The sequence below is a fragment of the Aspergillus thermomutatus genome, assembly GCF_002237265.1.
Source record: "Aspergillus thermomutatus strain HMR AF 39 chromosome Unknown NODE_20, whole genome shotgun sequence".
Classification (NCBI taxonomy): Eukaryota; Fungi; Ascomycota; class Eurotiomycetes; order Eurotiales; family Aspergillaceae; genus Aspergillus; species Aspergillus thermomutatus.
The window spans coordinates 53,510-73,886 of NW_020798068.1; the positions used below are offsets into that span (position 1 = coordinate 53,510).

The following is a 20,377-nucleotide window of genomic DNA, read 5'->3' on the forward strand; positions in this document are numbered from 1 at the left end:
ACGGCACAGGAGTCGAGGTATACAAAGCTTCGGAATCAATCGCTGCCTTTCTTCACTACAGCTTCTATGATCGTTATGGGTAGTGATTTATAAGAATTTGCATCAGAGCAGTAGCAGGTAACAGACTGAGACAAAGTCATCATGAGCAGAGTCCTTGTTTTATCAAACCCTTCTGTTTGCGATCGATATCACCTCAAACGGCTAAGCTATGGAGCTCCCCTGATTCTCTGTACATTCACTCTATCTTCACTCTTCACTCTCCTCTTCTATAAGTTCAGTTTTTCTTCTCCTCCTAATGAATTCAACCCTATCCATTTCCCACTGTGTACTTACTCGTATCCTCCTCATGAAGTTAAAGCAATATATTTCTACACTTCCTGCACCCTTTGCCAACTCAGCGATCTCAGAATTCCTTAACTATGACCGAGGAAGTATCGCTGGTGGATGTGTCATCGTCTGTGGCTCTGAAAAGTGAAGACTCCAGCAATTTTTCACTGTTACGAGACCTCTTCATAACAGATGTTGCTGCAAGCGACCCAGCAGACTCTAGTGCTGATGTTCACAAACACGAGCTCTCTTCAGGCGATTCTGACGATGATAATGAAGAAGTTGTTCCCAATCAAATTAATTACTCACAGCGACGACGAGTCCAGAACGCTCAATTTGAAGCCCTGTCAGCACCCCTCGTCGGAGAAATCTCGTAAGCTACGGCTAACTTAGACGCAGGCTGTCCAAGTGCGCCGATACGGATCCCAATGAAGACACGGATAGAGCGCCAATGGCTTTATCAGATGGTGAGCTATCTACGGCCAATTTGATCGCAAAGCAAGATCTGGGACGCGGGATGTTGGACCCGAGGGAATATCAGATTGAGCTATTCGAACGGGCTAAGGCGCAGAATACAATTGCCGTTCTTGATACAGGTATTGCCACTAACGTTGGCTTTCTTCAGTAAGTGAAGCTCATGCTGACCAGTATGTAGGGTCGGGAAAGACGTTGATCGCCGTGCTTTTGCTGAGACATACCATCCAGAATGAGCTGGATGATCGTGCGAATGGAAAACCTCATCGTGTGTCGTTCTTTCTGGTATTTGCTTTGCTAAGAGCCTTGGGTGAGGTGTTTACTAACTTGTTGCAAGGTTGACAGCGTCACACTCGCATATCAACAGGCGGCGGTTTTGCGCAATAATATCGACCAGGACGTTGCGCACTTCTTTGGAGCCATGGGTACTGACCTATGGGATAAACGGACCTGGGATGAGCATTTGCAGCGGAACATGGTGATAGTCTGTACAGCGGAGATTCTGAACCAATGCTTGCTCAATTCATACGTGAAGATGAATCAAATAAACCTGCTGGTCTTTGATGAAGCTCATCATACGAAGAAAGATCACCCATATGCACGGTTCGTGGTACATATGAAGATCACAGTGCTATTACTAACTTTATCAAAGCATTATCAAGGATTCTTATTTCAAGGCACAGCCTTCTCAGCGTCCACGGGTCTTCGGAATGACAGCATCACCAATCGACACAAAAGGGGACATCATAGAAGCCGCAACGTATGTTCTCGGCTAGTAAACATGGGAATTTCAGACTAATCCCTTGTAGGAGACTAGAGACCTTGTTGGATAGTCGAATCGCCACAACTTCAAAGATCACACTCTTGCGCGAAGTTGTCAGTCGCCCGATAGAGAAAGTGTGGGCGTATAACAGGCTTGAGTCACCTTTCGCAACAGAACTTTATAAGCTCATGGATGATCGCTATGGCAATATCAAGGTGCTCGAAGGAGTCTTTAGATTTGCCTGGCATGCCAGCTCAGAACTGGGCAAATGGTGTTCAGACAGAGCATGGTGGCATGCCTTGGCAGACGATGTGTTGCCCAAACTTGAGGGTAACATCAGCAAGCTTGTTGAGTCGAACCCTTTGAATGCAGAACATGGCGCTATTTTCAAAGAGATTATACGCATCAGAGAAGCAAGTGATATCGTCAAGAACTATTCTTTCGCTGATCCGGAGCTCCCAGGCGAACTTAGCCCTAAAGTGCAGCTTCTCCGTACGGAACTCAGCAAACGCTTCAGCCATGCCACAGGAACTAAATGTATTGTCTTTACGCAGAAGCGCTACACTGCGAAAATCCTCAAGGAGCTTTTTACAGTCCTGGACATTCCTCACTTGCGCCCAGGGGTTCTCATTGGCGTTAGACCCGGTGACATCGGTGGCATGAACATTACGTTTCGGCAACAATTTCTTGCTTTAGTCAAGTTCAGAACGGGAGAGATCAATTGCTTGGTGAGATACTCCGTGAAGATACTCCAATTGCGATTTGTCTGACGTGTAGAAGTTTGCTACATCAGTGGCGGAAGAAGGTCTCGACATCCCAGATTGCAACCTGGTTGTCAGGTATGTTATGGTACCACTAATGTTCATGAATAATGAGTAACTTCGCCAGATTTGATCTTTATCGCACACTTATCCAATACGTACAAAGTCGAGGACGAGCTAGACATTGCACCTCCACGGTACGTTAATCTGGTTGATTGTCTTGACCAGCCGTTGACCTTGTCTACGTTTAGTACGCAAGTATGGTCGAAAAGGACAATGCGGAGCATGAAGCACGACTTAAAGAGGTTCGCGAGGCCGAAGTAAGTGAACTTTTAGATCCTGATCGTCTTTAAATGGGCCTGACGGATCAGAAAATTATGCAGCGGTTCTGTGAAACCCTCCCCGAAGATCGAATATTGCACGGAAACGACCATGACTTAGATTCGCTTCTTCAAGAAGAGGAGGGAAGACGAACATTTACAGTAAAAAGCACAGGAGCAAAGCTCACATATCATTCCGCCACTGCAATTCTTGCGCGTTATGCTAGTTCTCTGGTAAGTTTTGTCGCCTTAATCTTCATAAAAGTCTGATATCAACATTGTACAGCAATACGAGAAGGAAACCGTACCTCAAGCAACATATGTAGTCTCGTCTGTCAGCAATGCCTATGTTTGCGAAGTGATATTGCCGGAAAAGTCGCCCATTCGAGGACTCACTGGAAGCCCGGCAATGAGAAAGTCCATCGCCAAACAATCTGCGGCTTTCGATACGTGCCTCTTGCTCCGGAAAAACAGATTGCTTGATGATTATTTCAACTCGATCTATCATAGACGCTTGCCAGCAATGAGGAACGCAAAGTTAGCTATCACGTGCAAGCGAACGAACCAGTATGACATGCTGTTAAAGCCCTCCATCTGGGCTAGACAACGGACCATTCCAACTGACACATTTTACGGGACTTATATATCCCTCCTGCCCTCGAAGCCCTTGAGTCGCGACCACGGACCCATACTCTTGCTGACCCGGGAAAAGTTGCCAGAGTTCCCGGCATTCTCAATCTACCTCGACGAGGACGTCGAGACTAAGGTCCTCTCCAACCCACTGAAGCATGGCTTGCGAATATCGGTCGACGAACTACAGTCGCTGACTACATTTACCCTTCGCGTATTTCGGGACGTTTTTCACAAGGTTTATGAACATGAAGTCCAAAAAATGCCTTACTGGCTTGCTCCAGCAGAGGCGCTCGGCGATCGAGGCAGGGGAACAAATCCTCGCGATTGTATTGACTGGGATACAGTATCCTTTGTACACAATAACGACGAAATCCCTTTCTCTAGAGACCTGAACCCTGACTCCTTGGTGGATCGGTTTATATTCGACAACTGGGACGGGCGGTGCCGTTATTTCACAGTTGCTGTGGCTGATACATTGCGACCCTCTGATCCGCCGCCACCTTCGGTGCCACGTCGTAGGCATATGAATGATATTATGAACTACTGCCTGAGTCTGTCGAAGAATTCACGAGCCAGGTTTCTTTCCGGCTGCGACTGGAACCAGCCAGTCCTCCAGGCGGAGCTTGTCCGTCTTCGCAGGAATCTCCTGGATAAAATGACCACCCAGGAGAAGGAGACACAAACAGAGTGTTTTATATGTGCTGAGCCGCTGAAGATATCTGCTGTTGGTTGACCCTTCATCAACTCACTAGCTCATGTGTTGGTATACTAACGTGTGACGAAGATCCCTACTCCGATAGCGTCTACCTGTCTCGCATTTCCTGCTATCATCAGCAGACTGGACTCATATCTCATCGCTCTCGAAGCATGCGACGAACTCGATCTTGTTATCCAACCAGATTTTGCCCTGGAAGCATTCACAAAGGATTCGGACAACACTGAGGAGCATCGAGGTCAACAAATCCATTTCCAACGAGGGATGGGCAAGAACTACGAGCGTTTAGAGTTCTTGGGCGATTGTTTTCTGAAGATGGCAACATCGATTGCACTTTTCACTCAGAACCCAGATGATGACGAATTCGATTACCATGTGAACCGGATGTGCCTCATTTGCAACAAGAATCTCTTCAATACGGCCATTAAGAAGCAGATCTACCGGTACATCCGTAGCCGGGGATTCTCAAGGTGGGTGGAGTCCCGAGACCGAGACTTGAACTTATAGGATGCTGATAGCTCGAATGGCAGGCACATATGGTATCCTGATGGGTTGACCTTGTTGCAAGGAAAGGACCACAGCAAAAAGCTCCTTTCCGAAGGAAAACATGCCCTTGGAGAAAAGACGATTGCTGACGTTTGTGAGGCCCTGATAGGAGCATCGTTGCTGTCGGGAGGCCCCGAACATAGATTTGATATGGCTACGAAAGCAGTGACTGCTCTTGTTGACAGCCCCAGCCACAGGGTCTCCTGTTGGAAGGATTACATCACTCTTTACACTATGCCCAAATACCAGGCCGAGAAATCCAGAGGGTCTGAGGATGATCTGGCCCGTCACGTTGAGGAGAAGCTGGGTTACCACTTCACTTATCCCCGACTCCTGGCATCTGCCATCACCCATCCCTCTCTCCCTTCGACGTGGGGCTACCGGGTGCCCTGCTACCAGCGACTTGAGTTCCTTGGCGATTCACTGCTAGATATGGTCTGTGTGGAGGACCTGTTTCGGAGATTTCCTGATCGAGACCCTCAATGGCTCACCGAGCATAAGGTAAGCTCAAAGCTGCCTTGTCCTTTTCGCCCTATCTTTTGTTTCTGAAAATATGGCTGACTACAACCGTACAGATGGCGATGGTATCAAATAAGTTCCTTGGCGCATTATCTGTGAAGTTGGGATTTCATAGGCGTATCATGGCTTTCAGCAACCCTCTACAAGCTCAAATTACTCACTATGTCGAGGAGATTGAGACTGCACAGGCTGAAAGCCATGGGGCGGCCGATTATTGGGTCGTTGCGAAGGATCCACCAAAGGTATGCCCATAAATCTACCCTCGTCTACCAAGGTGACTGACCTGGAATGTAGTGTTTGCCAGACATGGTCGAAGCGTATCTCGGAGCGATTTTCGTGGACTCAAAGTTCGACTTTCAAGTGATAGAGGCGTTCTTTGAGCGCCAGATCAAACCATACTTTGAGGACATGTCAATCTACGACACTTTCGCCAACAAGCATCCAACTGTAAGGCTGCTAATGTTTTCCGTGTTCATACAGATGGCTGATGGAACTTTAGACTTTCCTCCACAACAGGCTGACGAATAAGTACGGTTGTACAAACTACTGCTTAAAAGCAGGAGAATTGCCAACCATTGATGGAGCGCCAGCTGGCGTCCTGGCTGCTGTCATTGTGCATGGTATTGTGATTTCAGAGGCAAGATCGTCTTCCAGTCGTTATGCAAAAGTCAAGGCAAGTGAGAAGGCTTTGACAGTGCTTGATGGTCTTCTGCCCTCCGAGTTTCGTCAGAAGTACCATTGCGATTGTAAAGAAACAGAGAACTCTTCCTCTGCAATGGATATTGGGACTGCAATTTGATAATGCCTCGGGGGGCAACATGCGAAAATAGTGCTAGACAAACGGATTTCACCAGAGGTTCGTTAGCTTACAGAAATCAAGAAGTATGCGAACACGCAAGATGATTCTCATATTAAGCTCTGATCAATTGGTCGTCGCTGTCGCACTCCGGTAGTATCAACATTGAGCTCCTAGTATAGATTACCATCGGTTTTGATCCATATCCCAAGCATAACTGTACCATGGGCTGCCTCGCTAAAGATGTGCATCATGTGATGAGATCTCAGAGTCAGATCAGCTCTGTACCCTTCAGAAGGCAAAAGAGTAGATACTCAGGTAAGGTAAGGATCTCTTGCCAAGTTGCCGCTCCACAGTGACGGGATCACGGGAAACGAGCCTTGGATAAGGGAAACGATGGCCCGAGGACGCCGATGAGGAACTAACCATAATAGGGATGGCGCGGGCTGACCCCCTGAAGTACCAGACAAGAAAACACGCCTGCCGCGTCCCGCATGGCCGATAATAATAATAATAAAATAGTTAGGTGGAAGACAGATAGATGAGGCCCAAATGAACAAAGGGTCATGGTCATCTAACTAATTACTGTACTCCATTTCATATTCATTTCTTCATATAATCTCGATAATCTCATTGTCAACACGCTGCTTCAAACGATTTATTCTTTCGGCCTAACCTACTAGTCGACGTTGCGCATTCATATACAGCCGAACTACCACTGACAACAACTCCTTATCAAGCTCTCGATGCTTACCGGGGAACGCTACCTGTAAAGAATAACCAACATGGAGGTCGCCTCTGCAGGAGTGTCGAATGGCGTCTCAGCACCTGCTCAGACGTCGTTCGTGGATTCTGGGGCTGTGATTCAGTACTTGGTCGATGTCCTGCAAGCAACTCTAGGAGCTCTGAAAACTGAGCTCGAGAGCACGGGCAGCTTGCTATCGGAGGCCAAATACAGCGAGACAGTGCAGAGATGCACACGCTTTGCTTCAGAATCGCAGGTTGCTCTTTATGTGCAGAAGGATCTTGTGGCTTCAGAAGGAGCGAATGTTGCAGAGGATGGTGAAGGTATGTGTATTCCAAACGGTCAACTCCAGGACGGAGTGATAATCTTGTCTTGTTCGTCTGCAGTTTCTTCTGTTCAGTATGCCTACAACCTGTCCGCTGAAATCTCCTCCTCCTCTACCACGGTCGCCTCTGTCGCATTTATCAAACGCCCTGCTCCCATTGACCCTACGCTTCCCATATCGTCGCAAATTCAGGTTATCAACCTCCCCGGCCCAGCATCCCTCAACAACGCTCAAGCGCAACAAGGTACCTCTTTGTCTCCTTATGAGGTCCTGCATCTGCTCGTGCACCATGCGCTGAGCCCCTACTTCGAGGCCAATACCCGCAATCAGGATGCAGCTACTGGTTCGAAACCCAGAACGGATACTGAGGTGAAGACTGGGGTGCCTGGGACCAAAAAGAAATTCGCAGAACTGGAACTCGGCTTGCTCCACCTTCAACAGAATGTTGAGATCCCGGCGTTGAACCTGCCGCTCCATGAGGTAGTCCAAGCCGCCCTGGTCGAAGCGGAGACCCGAGGGATCAAGCCCTCCGTGGAGCTGATTCCCTCAAACGTTCTTGAGAGTAGTGCTTTCATCAACAGCATTCAAAATACTGTCAATGCTTGGATCAGGTCTATCCAGACAATCACGAAAATGTCTCGCGATGCCGATAGCGGATCGGCAGCTCAAGAGATCAACTTCTGGCTGTCGATGGAGACCGCTCTCGAGGGTATCGAAAATCAACTGCGCAGTGATGGTGTTCAGTTGACCATGGATATTCTCCGCCATGCCAAACGTTACCAAGCAACGCTCAGCTTCGTTGCCGACACTGGCTTGCGAGAGGCTACGGACATGGTGCAGAAGTACAATCAGCTGATGCGTGATTTTCCCCTGGATGAACTGCTTTCTGCCACCACTTTGCAGAAAGTGCAGGAATCCCTTGGTCTGATTTTTGGCCATCTTAACAAAAAGCTGAAGATTTGCCCTTACCCGATCAAGCGAGCTCTTGCCCTTGTCGAAGCCATCTCCGGTGACCTTGACACGCAAATTCATAGTCTGCTTCACGGCCGAACCATTTTGCACCTGGATTATCGCGAATTCCGTTCTCTGATGAAGACGTGTGGTGCGATCTGGCGAGCTTGGGATGAGAATCTGAAGGAGTTCACCAACGTCGCTCGTGAATCCACAAGACGTCGAAATGAAAAGTTCATCCCAATCAAGATCGCTGCGCGGCACGAAAAGACACAGGAACGGCTGAAGTACATCAACACATTCAGAGTGAACCACGAGCAGCTTCAGAAAACGATCGTAAACGTACTCGGCCCAAAGACTTCGTCTACTGGAGACACCGCCAACGGAGCAGGCTCTGACGGTGCCGTGATCGTCGAAGAGATTGGAGATGTTGATGCGGTCGAGGAAGTTGCACAAGCATATGCTGCCCTGAAGAATGTAGATGTGCTGGATGTATCTCCTGAAGGCACCCAGCAGTGGATTCAGGAGGAAATTGCCTATAATGAGCGGACCTCTCGTGTTGAAAACTCCATCATTGCTCGCTTGCGCGATCGTCTGGCTACAGCTAAGAATGCCAACGAAATGTTTCGTGTCTTTTCAAAGTTCAATGCTCTTCTTGTTCGCCCAAAGATTCGAGGTGCGATTGGCGAATATCAAACTCAACTTATTGAGAACGTCAAACAGGACATTTCCGCCTTGCATGAGCGCTTTAAACAGCAGTATGGCCACTCGGAGGCACATGCGATGGCACAGTTGCATGACCTTCCCCCTGTGTCAGGTGCAATCGTCTGGGCCCGCCAGATTGAGCGGCAACTCGACGGTTATATGCGAAAAGTCGAAGATGTCCTTGGAGAGGATTGGCATCTCCACTCGGAAGGTCAAAAGCTCCAAGCTGAGAGCAATCTCTTCCGGAAGAAGCTGGATACTCGGCCCGTTTTTGAATCGTGGCTGCATGATGTGCAAAGGCGTCACATCACCATTGGTGGCCGACTGTTCAATGTTACGCGCAATCGCGCTGCAGGAAACAGCCTAGAGCTCATTGTCAACTTCGATGCTCAAATTATTGCATTGTTCAAGGAAGTCAGAAACCTCATTTGGCTTAATTTTCAAGTTCCGCATGCGGTCAGCAGTATCTCAAAAGAGGCTAAACGTGTTTATCCATACGCCATCAGCCTGATGGAAAGCGTTCGGACCTTGCTCCAAACCACTCGCTCCATCGCTGCCATGACAGAGGTTGCTATCCTACTCAACGGGTATTTGAACGATGCACAAGGCATGATCATCAAAGGAATTCCCCTAAGATGGGAGTCTTTCGTTCATTCATACGAACTCCACGTAAAACAATCTGCCCTCGCCAACGGCGCCATTGAGTCTGCTATCCCAGGCAGAGGAGAGAGCAAACATGTTCAATTCGTCCGAGAATTTGCAGGATCAGCGTCAGTGCTGCAATCAAAGACGGCTGTTTTGTCTTCAATTCACGAAAGCATCCAGAAAGCCATCCTTGAGCTGAAAACATGCCCGTACGAGGCATCAGCATTCAGGCAGCGTCTGGACACGATACAAGTCGCTGTTGACAAGCTTAATCTGGAGAACTACGTCAACCTGGGGTACTGGGTTGCGCGTTTGAACCAAAAAATCGAATCTATCCTTCGTGACCGGCTCCATCGCGCCATTCGTGAGTGGATCCACTCCTTCCACGAAGCCAAGGAGCAACAGAATGCTTCACAAGTGTCGACTGGAACCCAGCATCCGGCCGCGGGCGAGTCAGAGGCTGTATCCTACAAAATAGAATTCCCGGAACTAGTCCATGAAATTTCCATGCGCAACCAGGTCCTTCATCTTGATCCGCCTTTACAATATGCTCGAGCGAGCTGGTTCTCCCACTTCGACAATTGGCTTGGCGTGATCTGCCATTTGGAGAAGATCAAATCATCCCGATATCAGATATCGATCGATGTGCAGAAAGTTCAGTTGTCCGAAGCTTGCTTCGCTGATCTTCCGCAGCACTGCACCGAAGAACTTAGCCATGTCTATAGTGTTGTGGAGGGCAGGCTCAAGGAAGTTTCGGAGTACGTCGATAAATGGTTACAGTTCCAATCTCTGTGGGACTTGCAATCTGAACAAGTGTACGACATCCTAGGCGATGACCTAGCGCAATGGCTCCAGTTGCTTCAGGAAATTCGTAAGAGCCGAGCCACATTCGACACTTCCGAGGTCAGTCGGTCATTCGGCAACATCAAAATAGACTATGAGCAAGTCCAGACCAGGGTCAACGCCAAATACGATCAGTGGCAGCACGAGATTCTATTGAAATTCGGATCGAAGCTCGGAGCCCGAATGAGAGAAGTGCATTCAGAGATTGCCGCCGCCCGTAGGGACCTGGAGGGACAAACCCTCGAAGCTTCTTCAACCGCTCATGCAGTTTCCTTCATCACAATAGTCCAACAATGCAAGCGCAAGGCAAAGGTTTGGGAGCCGGAAGTCAATATCTTCCGACAAGGCCAGACTACCCTAGCCCGCCAGCGATACCAGTTCCCGAACGACTGGCTCCATGTGGAGAACGTCGATGGCGAGTGGGCAGCCTTGAACGAATTGCTTGCACGGAAGAGCAAGATTGTCCACGACCAGACGGAAGGGCTGCGCGCGAAGATCACGGCTGAAGACAAAGTCATCGGTGATAAGATTACCGAAGTTATTGCGCAGTGGAATGAAGAGAAGCCCGTATCTGGAACTATTCCGCCTGAGGAGGCATCTCGGACTCTGAGCTCCTTCCAGTCCCGCCTTGAAGCTCTTCAGGCCGAATTTGAGATGGTGTCCAAGGCCAAAGAAGCTCTCGATCTTCCGGCTAGCTCAGAGTCCTCGTTACCAGCAATTCTCGAAGAGGTACAGGATTTCATGTCAGTGTGGGCAGCTCTGTCAACCATCTGGAAGAGCCTCAATGACCTGAGAGACATGCTATGGACTAGCGTGCAACCCCGAAAGCTCCGTCAGTCGATCGATGGCTTGATCAAGATGACCAAGGAAATGCCCAGTCGTATGCGCCAGTATGCGGCATTCGAGCACATACAAAACGTCCTGCGACAGCTCCTGAAGGTCAATCCCCTGCTTTCCGACATGAAATCCGAAGCTGTTCGTGAAAGGCATTGGCAGAAAATTTACAAAGCTCTCAAGCCTGGGAAGCGATTTTCTCTCGTTTCCCTTACACTGGGAGATGTATGGGATCTGCAACTTGCGACCAGTGAGACTGTCATCCGCGACATTATCGCCCAGGCACAGGGCGAAATGGCTCTAGAGGAGTTCTTGAAATCTGTTCGGGAGACGTGGCAAAACTATTCTTTGGATCTTGTCAACTACCAGAATAAATGCCGCCTGATTCGTGGGTTCGATGACCTGTTCGCGAAATGCAGTGAGAATCTGAACTCCCTGCAGGCCATGAGACATTCGCCATACTACAAGGAGTTTGACGAGGAAGCTGCTTCCTGGGAAGACAAGCTAAACAGAGTTCACGTCCTCTTCGATGTGTGGATTGACGTTCAAAGACAGTGGGTATACCTTGAGGGAGTGTTTACTGGTAATGCCGATATCAAGCATCTTCTTCCCCTTGAATCGAGCCGCTTCCAAAACATCAATTCCGAATTCTTCGCGGTGATGAAGAAAGTGTACAAGTCTCCTTTTGTTCTCGATGTGCTTGCCATCAACGGTGTGCAAAAGTCATTGGAGAGACTGGCCGAGTTGCTCAACAAGATTCAAAAGGCTCTGGGTGAATACCTCGAACGTGAACGTATCTCTTTCCCTCGTTTCTACTTCGTCGGCGATGAAGACCTGCTGGAGATTATCGGTAACAGCAATGACATCTTCCGCGTCGCGAAGCATTTCAAGAAGATGTTTGCTGGATTGTCAGGCGTCCTCATGGATGACGAGAATAACATCGTTGGCATCACTTCGAAAGAGGGCGAAGAGGTCCGCTTGAAGAGAGAAATCAATCTTCTTAAGACTCCCAGGATCAATGATTGGCTCACGGCACTGGAAAGCAGCATGAAATTGACCCTGGCGGAACTCCTCGGAGAGGCAATTGAGCAATTCGAGACAATCTACAATGCCGCCGAGGTCGACCGCACTGCTTTCAATGACTACTTGGCCAACTATCCCGCGCAGATTGTCGTTCTTGCCAGCCAAGTTGTCTGGACCAACGCTGTGCAGAAATCTCTGGAAAATGGAGGAGCGAATCTCAAAGACTTGTATGACGCCCAAGTCCGAGTGCTGGAGGTGCTTGCTGCTACTGTGCTTGGGGACCTAGATGCGATTAGTAGAAAGAAGTGCGAGCACATGATCACTGAATTCGTACACCAACGCGATGTCATCTCGAAACTCATGACGGCCAATGCCAACGTCCCGACGCACTATTTGTGGTTGCTGCAGATGCGCTATGTTTACCATGCCGAAGGCGATTTCCTCCAGCGGTTACACGTCCATATGGCAAATGCTAAGCTCAGTTATGGCTTCGAGTACCTCGGAGTACCTGAACGCCTCGTCCGCACACCTCTTACCGATCGCTGTTTCCTGACCCTCACTCAAGCTTTGTGTCAAAGATTGGGTGGTTCACCGTACGGCCCTGCTGGTACAGGAAAGACTGAATCAGTCAAGGCATTGGGTCTCCAACTTGGCCGTTTCACTCTTGTGTTTTGCTGTGACGACACTTTTGATTTCCAGGCAATGGGCCGAATCTTCCTGGGTATTTGCCAGGTTGGTGCATGGGGCTGTTTTGACGAGTTCAACCGTCTGGAAGAGAGAATTCTGTCCGCGGTCTCTCAGCAAATTCAAAACATCCAAATAGGTTTGAAAACTGGAGTTGACGATGAGAAGGCGCAGATCGAGCTGGTCGGAAGACGACTACGTGTTAATCCCAACACCGGAATCTTCATTACCATGAACCCTGGCTATGCGGGCCGTTCAAATCTGCCCGACAACTTGAAGAAGCTATTCCGGAGTGTTGCCATGTCGAAGCCAGACAAGGAGTTGATTGCGGAAGTGATGCTTTTTTCTCAGGGTTTTAAGCAAGCAAAGCATTTGTCCAAGCAGACAGTGCCTTTCTTCGACCACTGTGCCTCGCAGCTGTCAAAACAAGCCCACTACGACTTCGGTCTGCGTGCTCTTAAAAGCGTATTGGTCAGCTCTGGGGGTCTCAAGCGAGTGAGAATTGCTAGTACCGATGGCGACCTTGGCCCGGACGAGATCATTGAACCCCAAATTATCGTTCAAAGTCTGCGGGAAACAATTGCCCCCAAGCTTGTCCGTGAAGATGTAGACAAGATGCTCGAGATTCAAGCGCACACCTTCGCTGGAGTGGAGTATGTGCCCGCAAATTACGAGAAGCTTACGCAGGCAATCCGGGACATCGCTCACGAGCAACACTACGTCGACAGTGAGATGTGGATCGCAAAAGTCCTCCAGCTTTACCAGATTCAGAGCATCCACCATGGTGTCATGATGGTGGGCAAGTCTGGATCCGGCAAGTCGGCCGCTTGGAAGATCTTGCTCCAGGCCTTGCAACGGATCGAAGGCGTTGAAGGTGTCTCCCACATCATTGACTCCAAGGTCATGTCCAAGGAAGCACTCTATGGTAATCTTGATAGCACTACCAGAGAATGGACAGATGGTCTGTTCACGGGCATCCTGAGAAAGATCGTGGATAACCTCCGAGGTGAGGACGCAAAGAGACACTGGATTGTGTTTGATGGCGATGTCGACCCTGAATGGGTTGAGAACCTAAACAGTGTCCTTGATGATAACAAGCTCCTGACCCTTCCAAACGGAGAGCGTCTGAATCTTCCTCCTAACGTCCGTATAATGTTTGAAGTTGAAAGTCTGAAGTACGCTACCCTGGCTACAGTCAGTCGTTGTGGTATGGTATGGTTCAATGACGACACTGTCACTCCTCTGATGATGATTTCCAACTACGTCGAGTCGCTCAAAACGAAGATCTTTGAGGATTTGGATGATGACAGTGCCCCAGCAGGACAAGCTGCAGTCAAAACCCAAGACGCACAGGACATGCTTTCCACGATTCTCAAGCAGCTTTTGGAGACTGATGAGCTTGTGCTGAAATCTCTTGATGAAGCCAAAAAGTACAACCATATCATGGAGTTCACCGATATCCGTGCCCTCAATACTCTGTTCAGCTTGTTGAACAAGGCCTGCCGGAACATTCTCGAGTATAACATTCAGCATGTCGATTTCCCGCTCGATCAAGAACAGATTCAGTCGTACATTTCCAAGAAGCTCCTCCTTGCTCTCGTCTGGTCCTTCACCGGAGACTGCCCCTTGACTGACCGCCAGGCCTTCGGGCAGTTTGTGTCAGCTTTGTCGACAACAGAACTGCCGCCTGACGGAGCCTCCTCCCTCATTGACTTTGACATCACACTGCCCAAGTCGGAGTGGACGAGCTGGCAGTCACAAGTCCCGTCAATCGAGATCAACACCCACTCCATCACACAAACCGATGTGGTCATCCCAACCGTGGATACTGTTCGCCATGAAGACGTTCTCTACTCCTGGCTCGCCGAGCACAAGCCACTGCTGCTCTGTGGTCCACCAGGTTCCGGTAAGACTATGACTCTATTTGCAGCACTCCGAAAGCTGCCAAACATGGAAGTGGTGGGCCTGAATTTCTCAAGCGCCACCACTCCGGATCTTTTGATCAAGACTTTCGAACAGTACTGTGAATATAAGAAGACTTTGAATGGTGTTGTTATGTCTCCCAACCAAATAGGTCGCTGGCTGGTTATTTTCTGCGACGAAATCAACCTTCCTTCGCCAGACCGTTACGGAACGCAACGGGCGATTACCTTCCTGAGACAGCTTGTTGAGCAGAACGGTTTCTGGAGGACATCGGACAAGACTTGGGTCACCCTGGACAGAATTCAATTTGTTGGAGCTTGCAATCCTCCAACTGACGCGGGACGTACCCCTCTAGCCGAGCGTTTCCTACGCCACTCTCCTCTAATTATGGTCGATTATCCTGGAGAAATCTCGCTCACGCAAATCTACGGAACATTCAACTCGGCTGTGCTCAAAATCATTCCATTGCTACGCGGATACTCCGAGTCCCTCACCAAAGCCATGGTGCAGTTCTACTTGGAATCCCAGCGCAGATTCACGCCTCAGATCCAGCCGCATTACGTGTACTCTCCCCGTGAGCTTACACGATGGGTTCGTGGTGTATATGAGGCTATAAAGCCACTTGAAACGCTCTCCGTCGAGGGCCTGGTGCGTATATGGGCACATGAAGCTTTGCGTCTGTTCCAGGATCGACTGGTCGCCGAAGAAGAGAGGAATTGGACAGCCGATGCAGTCCGCCGCATTGCACTTGACAACTTCCCTACTATTGACGAGGAACAAGCGCTCAAGGGGCCAATCTTGTTCTCGAATTGGTTGTCTAAGAACTATATCCCTGTTGAACGGGAGCGACTACGCGACTTCGTCAAGGCTCGCTTAAAGACCTTCTGCGAGGAAGAGGTTGATGTACCTCTCGTGCTCTTCAACGATGTATTGGAGCATGCACTGCGCATTGACCGGGTGTTCCGCCAGCCTCAGGGCCACCTCATCCTCATTGGTGTCAGTGGAAGTGGTAAAACGACATTGTCTCGCTTTGTGGCGTGGATGAATGGTTTGAAGGTCTTCCAGATCAAGGTACATGGAAAGTATTCTTCGGAGGACTTCGATGACGACCTAAGAACGGTTCTTCGACGCGCAGGCTGTAAGGGCGAGAAAATCTGCTTTATCATGGACGAGGCCAATGTTCTTGACTCTGGTTTCCTTGAACGCATGAACACATTGCTCGCTAATGCCGAAGTTCCCGGTCTGTTCGAAGGAGATGAGTTCTCGTCTCTGATGACCGCTTGCAAGGAGGGCGCTCAACGCCAAGGCCTTCTCCTCGACTCTCAGGAAGAGCTTTACAAGTGGTTTACGCAGCAGATTGTCAAGAACCTTCACGTAGTGTTCACGATGAACCCTCCTGAGGAGGGACTATCTTCCAAGGCTGCCACGAGTCCCGCCCTGTTCAACCGTTGCGTACTCAACTGGATGGGTGATTGGTCTGATCAAGCCCTTTTCCAGGTCGGTTCTGAACTCACTCAGTCACTCGATTTGGACAAGCCAAATTTTGTTGCACTTGACAGCATTCCTGTCGCTTATCGCGATCTCAGCCTTCCTGCGTCTCATAGAGATGCGGTTGTGAACTCGATGGTTTATATCCACTATTCGTTGCAGAGGTTCAACCAGCGTCTGCAGAAGCAACAAGGAAAGACCACATATCTTACTCCCCGTCACTACCTTGACTTTGTCGCTCAGTATGTCAAGCTGTTCAATGAGAAGCGGGAGGATCTGGAAGAGCAACAGAGGCACTTGAACGTCGGTCTGGAGAAACTCAGGGATACTGTCGACAAGGTCAGCGACCTGCGTGCTAGTCTCGCTCAGAAGAAAATGCAGTTGGAGAAGAAGGATGCGGAAGCAAACGAGAAGCTGCAACGCATGGTTGCCGACCAGAGAGAGGCGGAGCAACGGAAGGCTGTGTCTCTTGAAGTCCAGGCAGCCCTGGAGAAGCAGGAGAAGGAAGTGGCTTTGCGCAAGGAAGTTGTGCTCAATGACTTGGCTCGAGCCGAGCCCGCTGTTCTTGAGGCTCAGAAAAGTGTGCAAAACATCAAGCGTCAGCATCTTACGGAAGTTCGTTCTATGGGCAACCCGCCCGCTAGCGTTCGACTTGCTCTCGAAGCCGTTTGCACTCTGCTTGGCCACAAAGTGGACAGCTGGAAGACGATCCAGGGTATTGTCAGAAGAGACGATTTCATTGCCAGTATCGTCAATTACGACAATGAGAGGCAGATGACAAGGAATCACCGCCTCAAGATGCAGAACGAGTTCCTTTCAAAGGAGGATTTCACTTACGAGCGAGTCAACCGAGCCAGTAGAGCCTGTGGTCCCCTGGTTCAGTGGGTGGAAGCTCAAGTCAACTACTCCGAGATTCTCGACCGTGTCGGACCGCTGCGTGAGGAAGTCGGTCAACTTGAAGAGCAAGCCTTGCAGACCAAGGCAGAGGCTCAGGCCATCGAGAATACCGTCCAGAACCTTGAGAGCAGCATTGCCACTTACAAAGCTGAATATGCTGCCCTCATCAGCGAAACCCAGGCCATCAAGACAGAAATGTCAAGAGTGCAGTTCAAGGTCGACCGAAGTGTGCGCTTACTTGATAGCTTGTCGTCCGAGCGTACACGTTGGGAGGAGGGAAGCAAGTCATTCGAAACCCAGATCAGCACTCTCGTGGGTGATGTTCTGATTGCCGCAGCTTTCCTAGCTTATGCTGGTTTCTACGATCAACAATTCCGGAAGGCCATGATTGATGACTGGGTGAACCAACTGGCACAATCGGGCATCAACTTCAAGCCACACAATCCGATTACAGAGTACTTGTCGAATGCTGACGAACGCTTGACTTGGCAAGATCATGCCCTTCCAGTTGACGATCTCTGCACCGAAAACGCCATCGTCCTGAAGCGGTACAACAGATACCCTCTGATCATCGATCCTTCGGGTCGTGTCACCGAGTTCCTGCAGAAGGAAAGTACGGATAGGAAACTTACGGTCACAAGCTTCCTGGACGACTCCTTTGTCAAGCAACTGGAGAGTGCCCTGCGTTTCGGTAATCCAATCCTCATTCAAGATGCGGAGCACTTGGATCCCATCCTCAACCATGTGCTCAACAAGGAATATCAAAAGACTGGTGGACGTGTTCTCATCCAGCTCGGGAAACAAGAGATTGATTTCTCGCCTTCATTTAAGCTTTTCCTCTCGACAAGAGACCCTTCTGCGTCTTTCCCGCCGGACGTATGCAGTAGAACCACTTTTGTCAACTTCACCGTTACACAAAGCAGTTTGCGAACTCAATCGCTCAACGAAGTACTCAAGTTTGAGCGACCGGATGTGGACGCGCGGCGCACCGACTTGGTCAAGCTGCAGGGAGAATTCAAGATCCATCTCCGTCAGCTCGAGAAACGGCTGCTGCAAGCATTGAACGAATCCCGCGGCAACATCCTGGATGATGACAACGTTATTGAGACTCTAGAGACCCTAAAGAAGGAGGCGGCCGAGATCTCCAAGAAGATGGTGGAGACCGAGGGCGTCATGACGGAGGTCGAAAATATCACCTTGAACTACAGCATCATCGCTCGCTCCTGCAGCGCTGTTTTTGCTGTGTTGGAGCAGCTTCATCACATCAATCACTTCTACCAATTTTCGCTGCAGTACTTTGTGGATATTTTCCACTCGGTCCTCTATCAGAACAAACGTCTTGCCGCGGAGAAAGACCACTCAGCGCGTGTGCAAATTATTCTCAAGGATTTGTTCGTTACGACGTTCCAGCGGACTTCACTGGGGCTGGTTCAGAAAGACCGTATCACGCTGGCCATGCTTCTCGCCCAAGCCGCTCCTTATCCGATGGACAAGACAATCATTGATATCATTCTCGACGAGTCGGTGCAGGGTGCCGATCTGTCGACTGCTCCGGAACTTAAAGAGCAGGTTTTGAGCAAGATCTCGAACATGGCAATCTTCAAAGCGTCGTTTGCGAATATCTCACAAGAACAATGGGATCAGTTTTTGGGCGAGGAATTGGCCGAAAACTCGGTCCCGGTGGTTTGGGACGACAACACCGAGCAGCTCGACCGACTGCTTCGATCATTATTGATTGTGAAGCTTTGCAGGCTGGACAGATTCGTACCAGCTGCTGAGCGTTTCATCGAGGCGGTCTTTGGCCGAGAATTCTTTGAAGGAAGTTCCGATTTGAAGGAGGTTGTAGAACAGGTTGCAGCAACGACACCAATCTCTCTCAGCTCGAGTCCTGGATTTGATGCTAGCTACAAAGTGGATGCTCTCGTCGAACGTATGCACGCAACCTGCGCCAATATTGCAATGGGATCCAACGAAGGTCTCGAAAGTGCCGACAAAGCAATCAGCAATGCTGCTACTGCCGGAACGTGGGTACTGGTCAAGAACGTACACCTGGCACCTTCGTGGCTTCAGAGTCTGGAGAAGAGGCTCGACTCACTCAAACCTCACAAGGATTTCCGACTCTTCCTGTCAATGGAATCCAATCCCAAGATTCCAGTCAATCTCATCCGCGCTTCTCGCGTTCTGATGTACGAGCAACCAGCCGGTATTCGTGCAAACATGAAGGACTCACTGTCTACTCTGATGGTACGCGCCGGCCAACCTCCGGTCGAGAAAGCACGTGTCTATGTCTTGCTTTGCTTCTTGCATGCCGTTATTCAAGAAAGACTTCGTTATGCGCCTAGCCTGGGTTGGAAGGGCTTCTGGGAGTTTAATGATAGTGACGTAAGTGACCACTATATCAAGTTTCATCATCACAATCCCGCTAACGAGTCCTTAATAGTACGAATGCTCGGCCCATATTCTCGACGTCTGGGTGGAGACGGTTGCGCAGGGTCGATCCAATGTTGCGCCTCAGAAACTTCCTTGGGAGATGATCCGTACCCTTGTGACGGAGACATATGGTGGCAAGGTCGACGACGGTGAAGACTTCCAGGCGCTGGAGAACCTTGTGAACAGCTTCCTCACTCCAGCTGCCTTTGAAGTTGACTACAAGCTCGTTTCTGGTGTTGAGAAGGACGAGTGCCTGGCACTACCTGGAGAAACCAGCATCCGCGACTTTGTCGAATGGGTCAACCGCCTCCCTGAGCGAGAGCCACCCACGTACCTCGGTTTGCCAGCCAATGCTGAGAAACTATTGTTGGTCGGGCATGGCAACAAGATGATCTCGGACTTATCCAAGATCACTACTTTGTTGGATGAAGGAGAGCAGTTGATGATCGAAGGTTAAGTCATGCAACATTACGCTACGAAGTTTCTGTACTTACTATTATGGTCCCGCTGGCGGATTTTCTCTTTCTACATCATTTTGTATCATCCCGTTGATAGACTTGACTACACAACTTTCTTTCAACACTTGTCTTAGAACTTAACTCGGTGCTCATGTCAGCCAGAATCATAAAGACGACGCCGTCTATTTATTAAGATCGTTTAGTCAGATTCAATTTCGTGAACCTATCGTACAAGTCACAAAGGTATTGGAACATGTGTGCGTAGAGTAAGACATTCCTCTCGAAAAAGTCTGCCCAATCTAGAAACCGTACATTGTCTGCCCCATCTGCAATAGCAAACGTCAGTAACTGAAGGACTCTGGGGATAAGTAAAGCTCACTCTCTGCAAGGCGTAAACAACCTTGAGAATCAAACATTCGTATTAGTAGGCGCTCCGTATTCTCTCGGTTCAACTATCAGAAACTCACATCTCGAGTCGTAATCACCTGCTCAAACAGATTAGCAAGAGCAGATATAATCGGTCAATAGGAGAAAGCTTCCACTGCGTGCAACGAGGAAATAGGCTGGATGCT

General features: G+C 49.4%; 2 protein-coding genes across 2 annotated transcripts; both read left to right on the forward strand.

Moving 5' to 3' along the window:
* Positions 1–419: 419 nt before the first annotated feature.
* On the forward strand, positions 420–5,857 carry DCL1 (putative RNA helicase/RNAse III; the record flags this gene model as incomplete). Its single annotated transcript, XM_026759648.1, has 17 exons — positions 420–673; positions 727–923; positions 983–1,086; positions 1,139–1,404; positions 1,454–1,561; positions 1,611–2,292; positions 2,342–2,403; positions 2,453–2,522; positions 2,577–2,645; positions 2,697–2,879; positions 2,932–3,095; positions 3,156–4,002; positions 4,063–4,463; positions 4,524–5,040; positions 5,115–5,300; positions 5,353–5,505; positions 5,558–5,857. 17 exons carry the CDS (start codon positions 420–422, stop codon positions 5,855–5,857), a joined length of 4,563 nt encoding a protein of 1,520 aa, XP_026617599.1.
* Positions 5,858–6,639: 782 nt separating this feature from the next.
* On the forward strand, positions 6,640–19,804 carry CDV56_106427 (dynein heavy chain; the record flags this gene model as incomplete). The annotated part of the gene is made up of 3 exons (XM_026760046.1): positions 6,640–6,922; positions 6,986–19,299; positions 19,358–19,804. The coding sequence occupies 3 exons, from the start codon at positions 6,640–6,642 to the stop codon at positions 19,802–19,804; spliced, it is 13,044 nt and encodes a 4,347-aa protein (XP_026617600.1).
* Between the last annotated feature and the right edge of the window lie 573 nt (positions 19,805–20,377).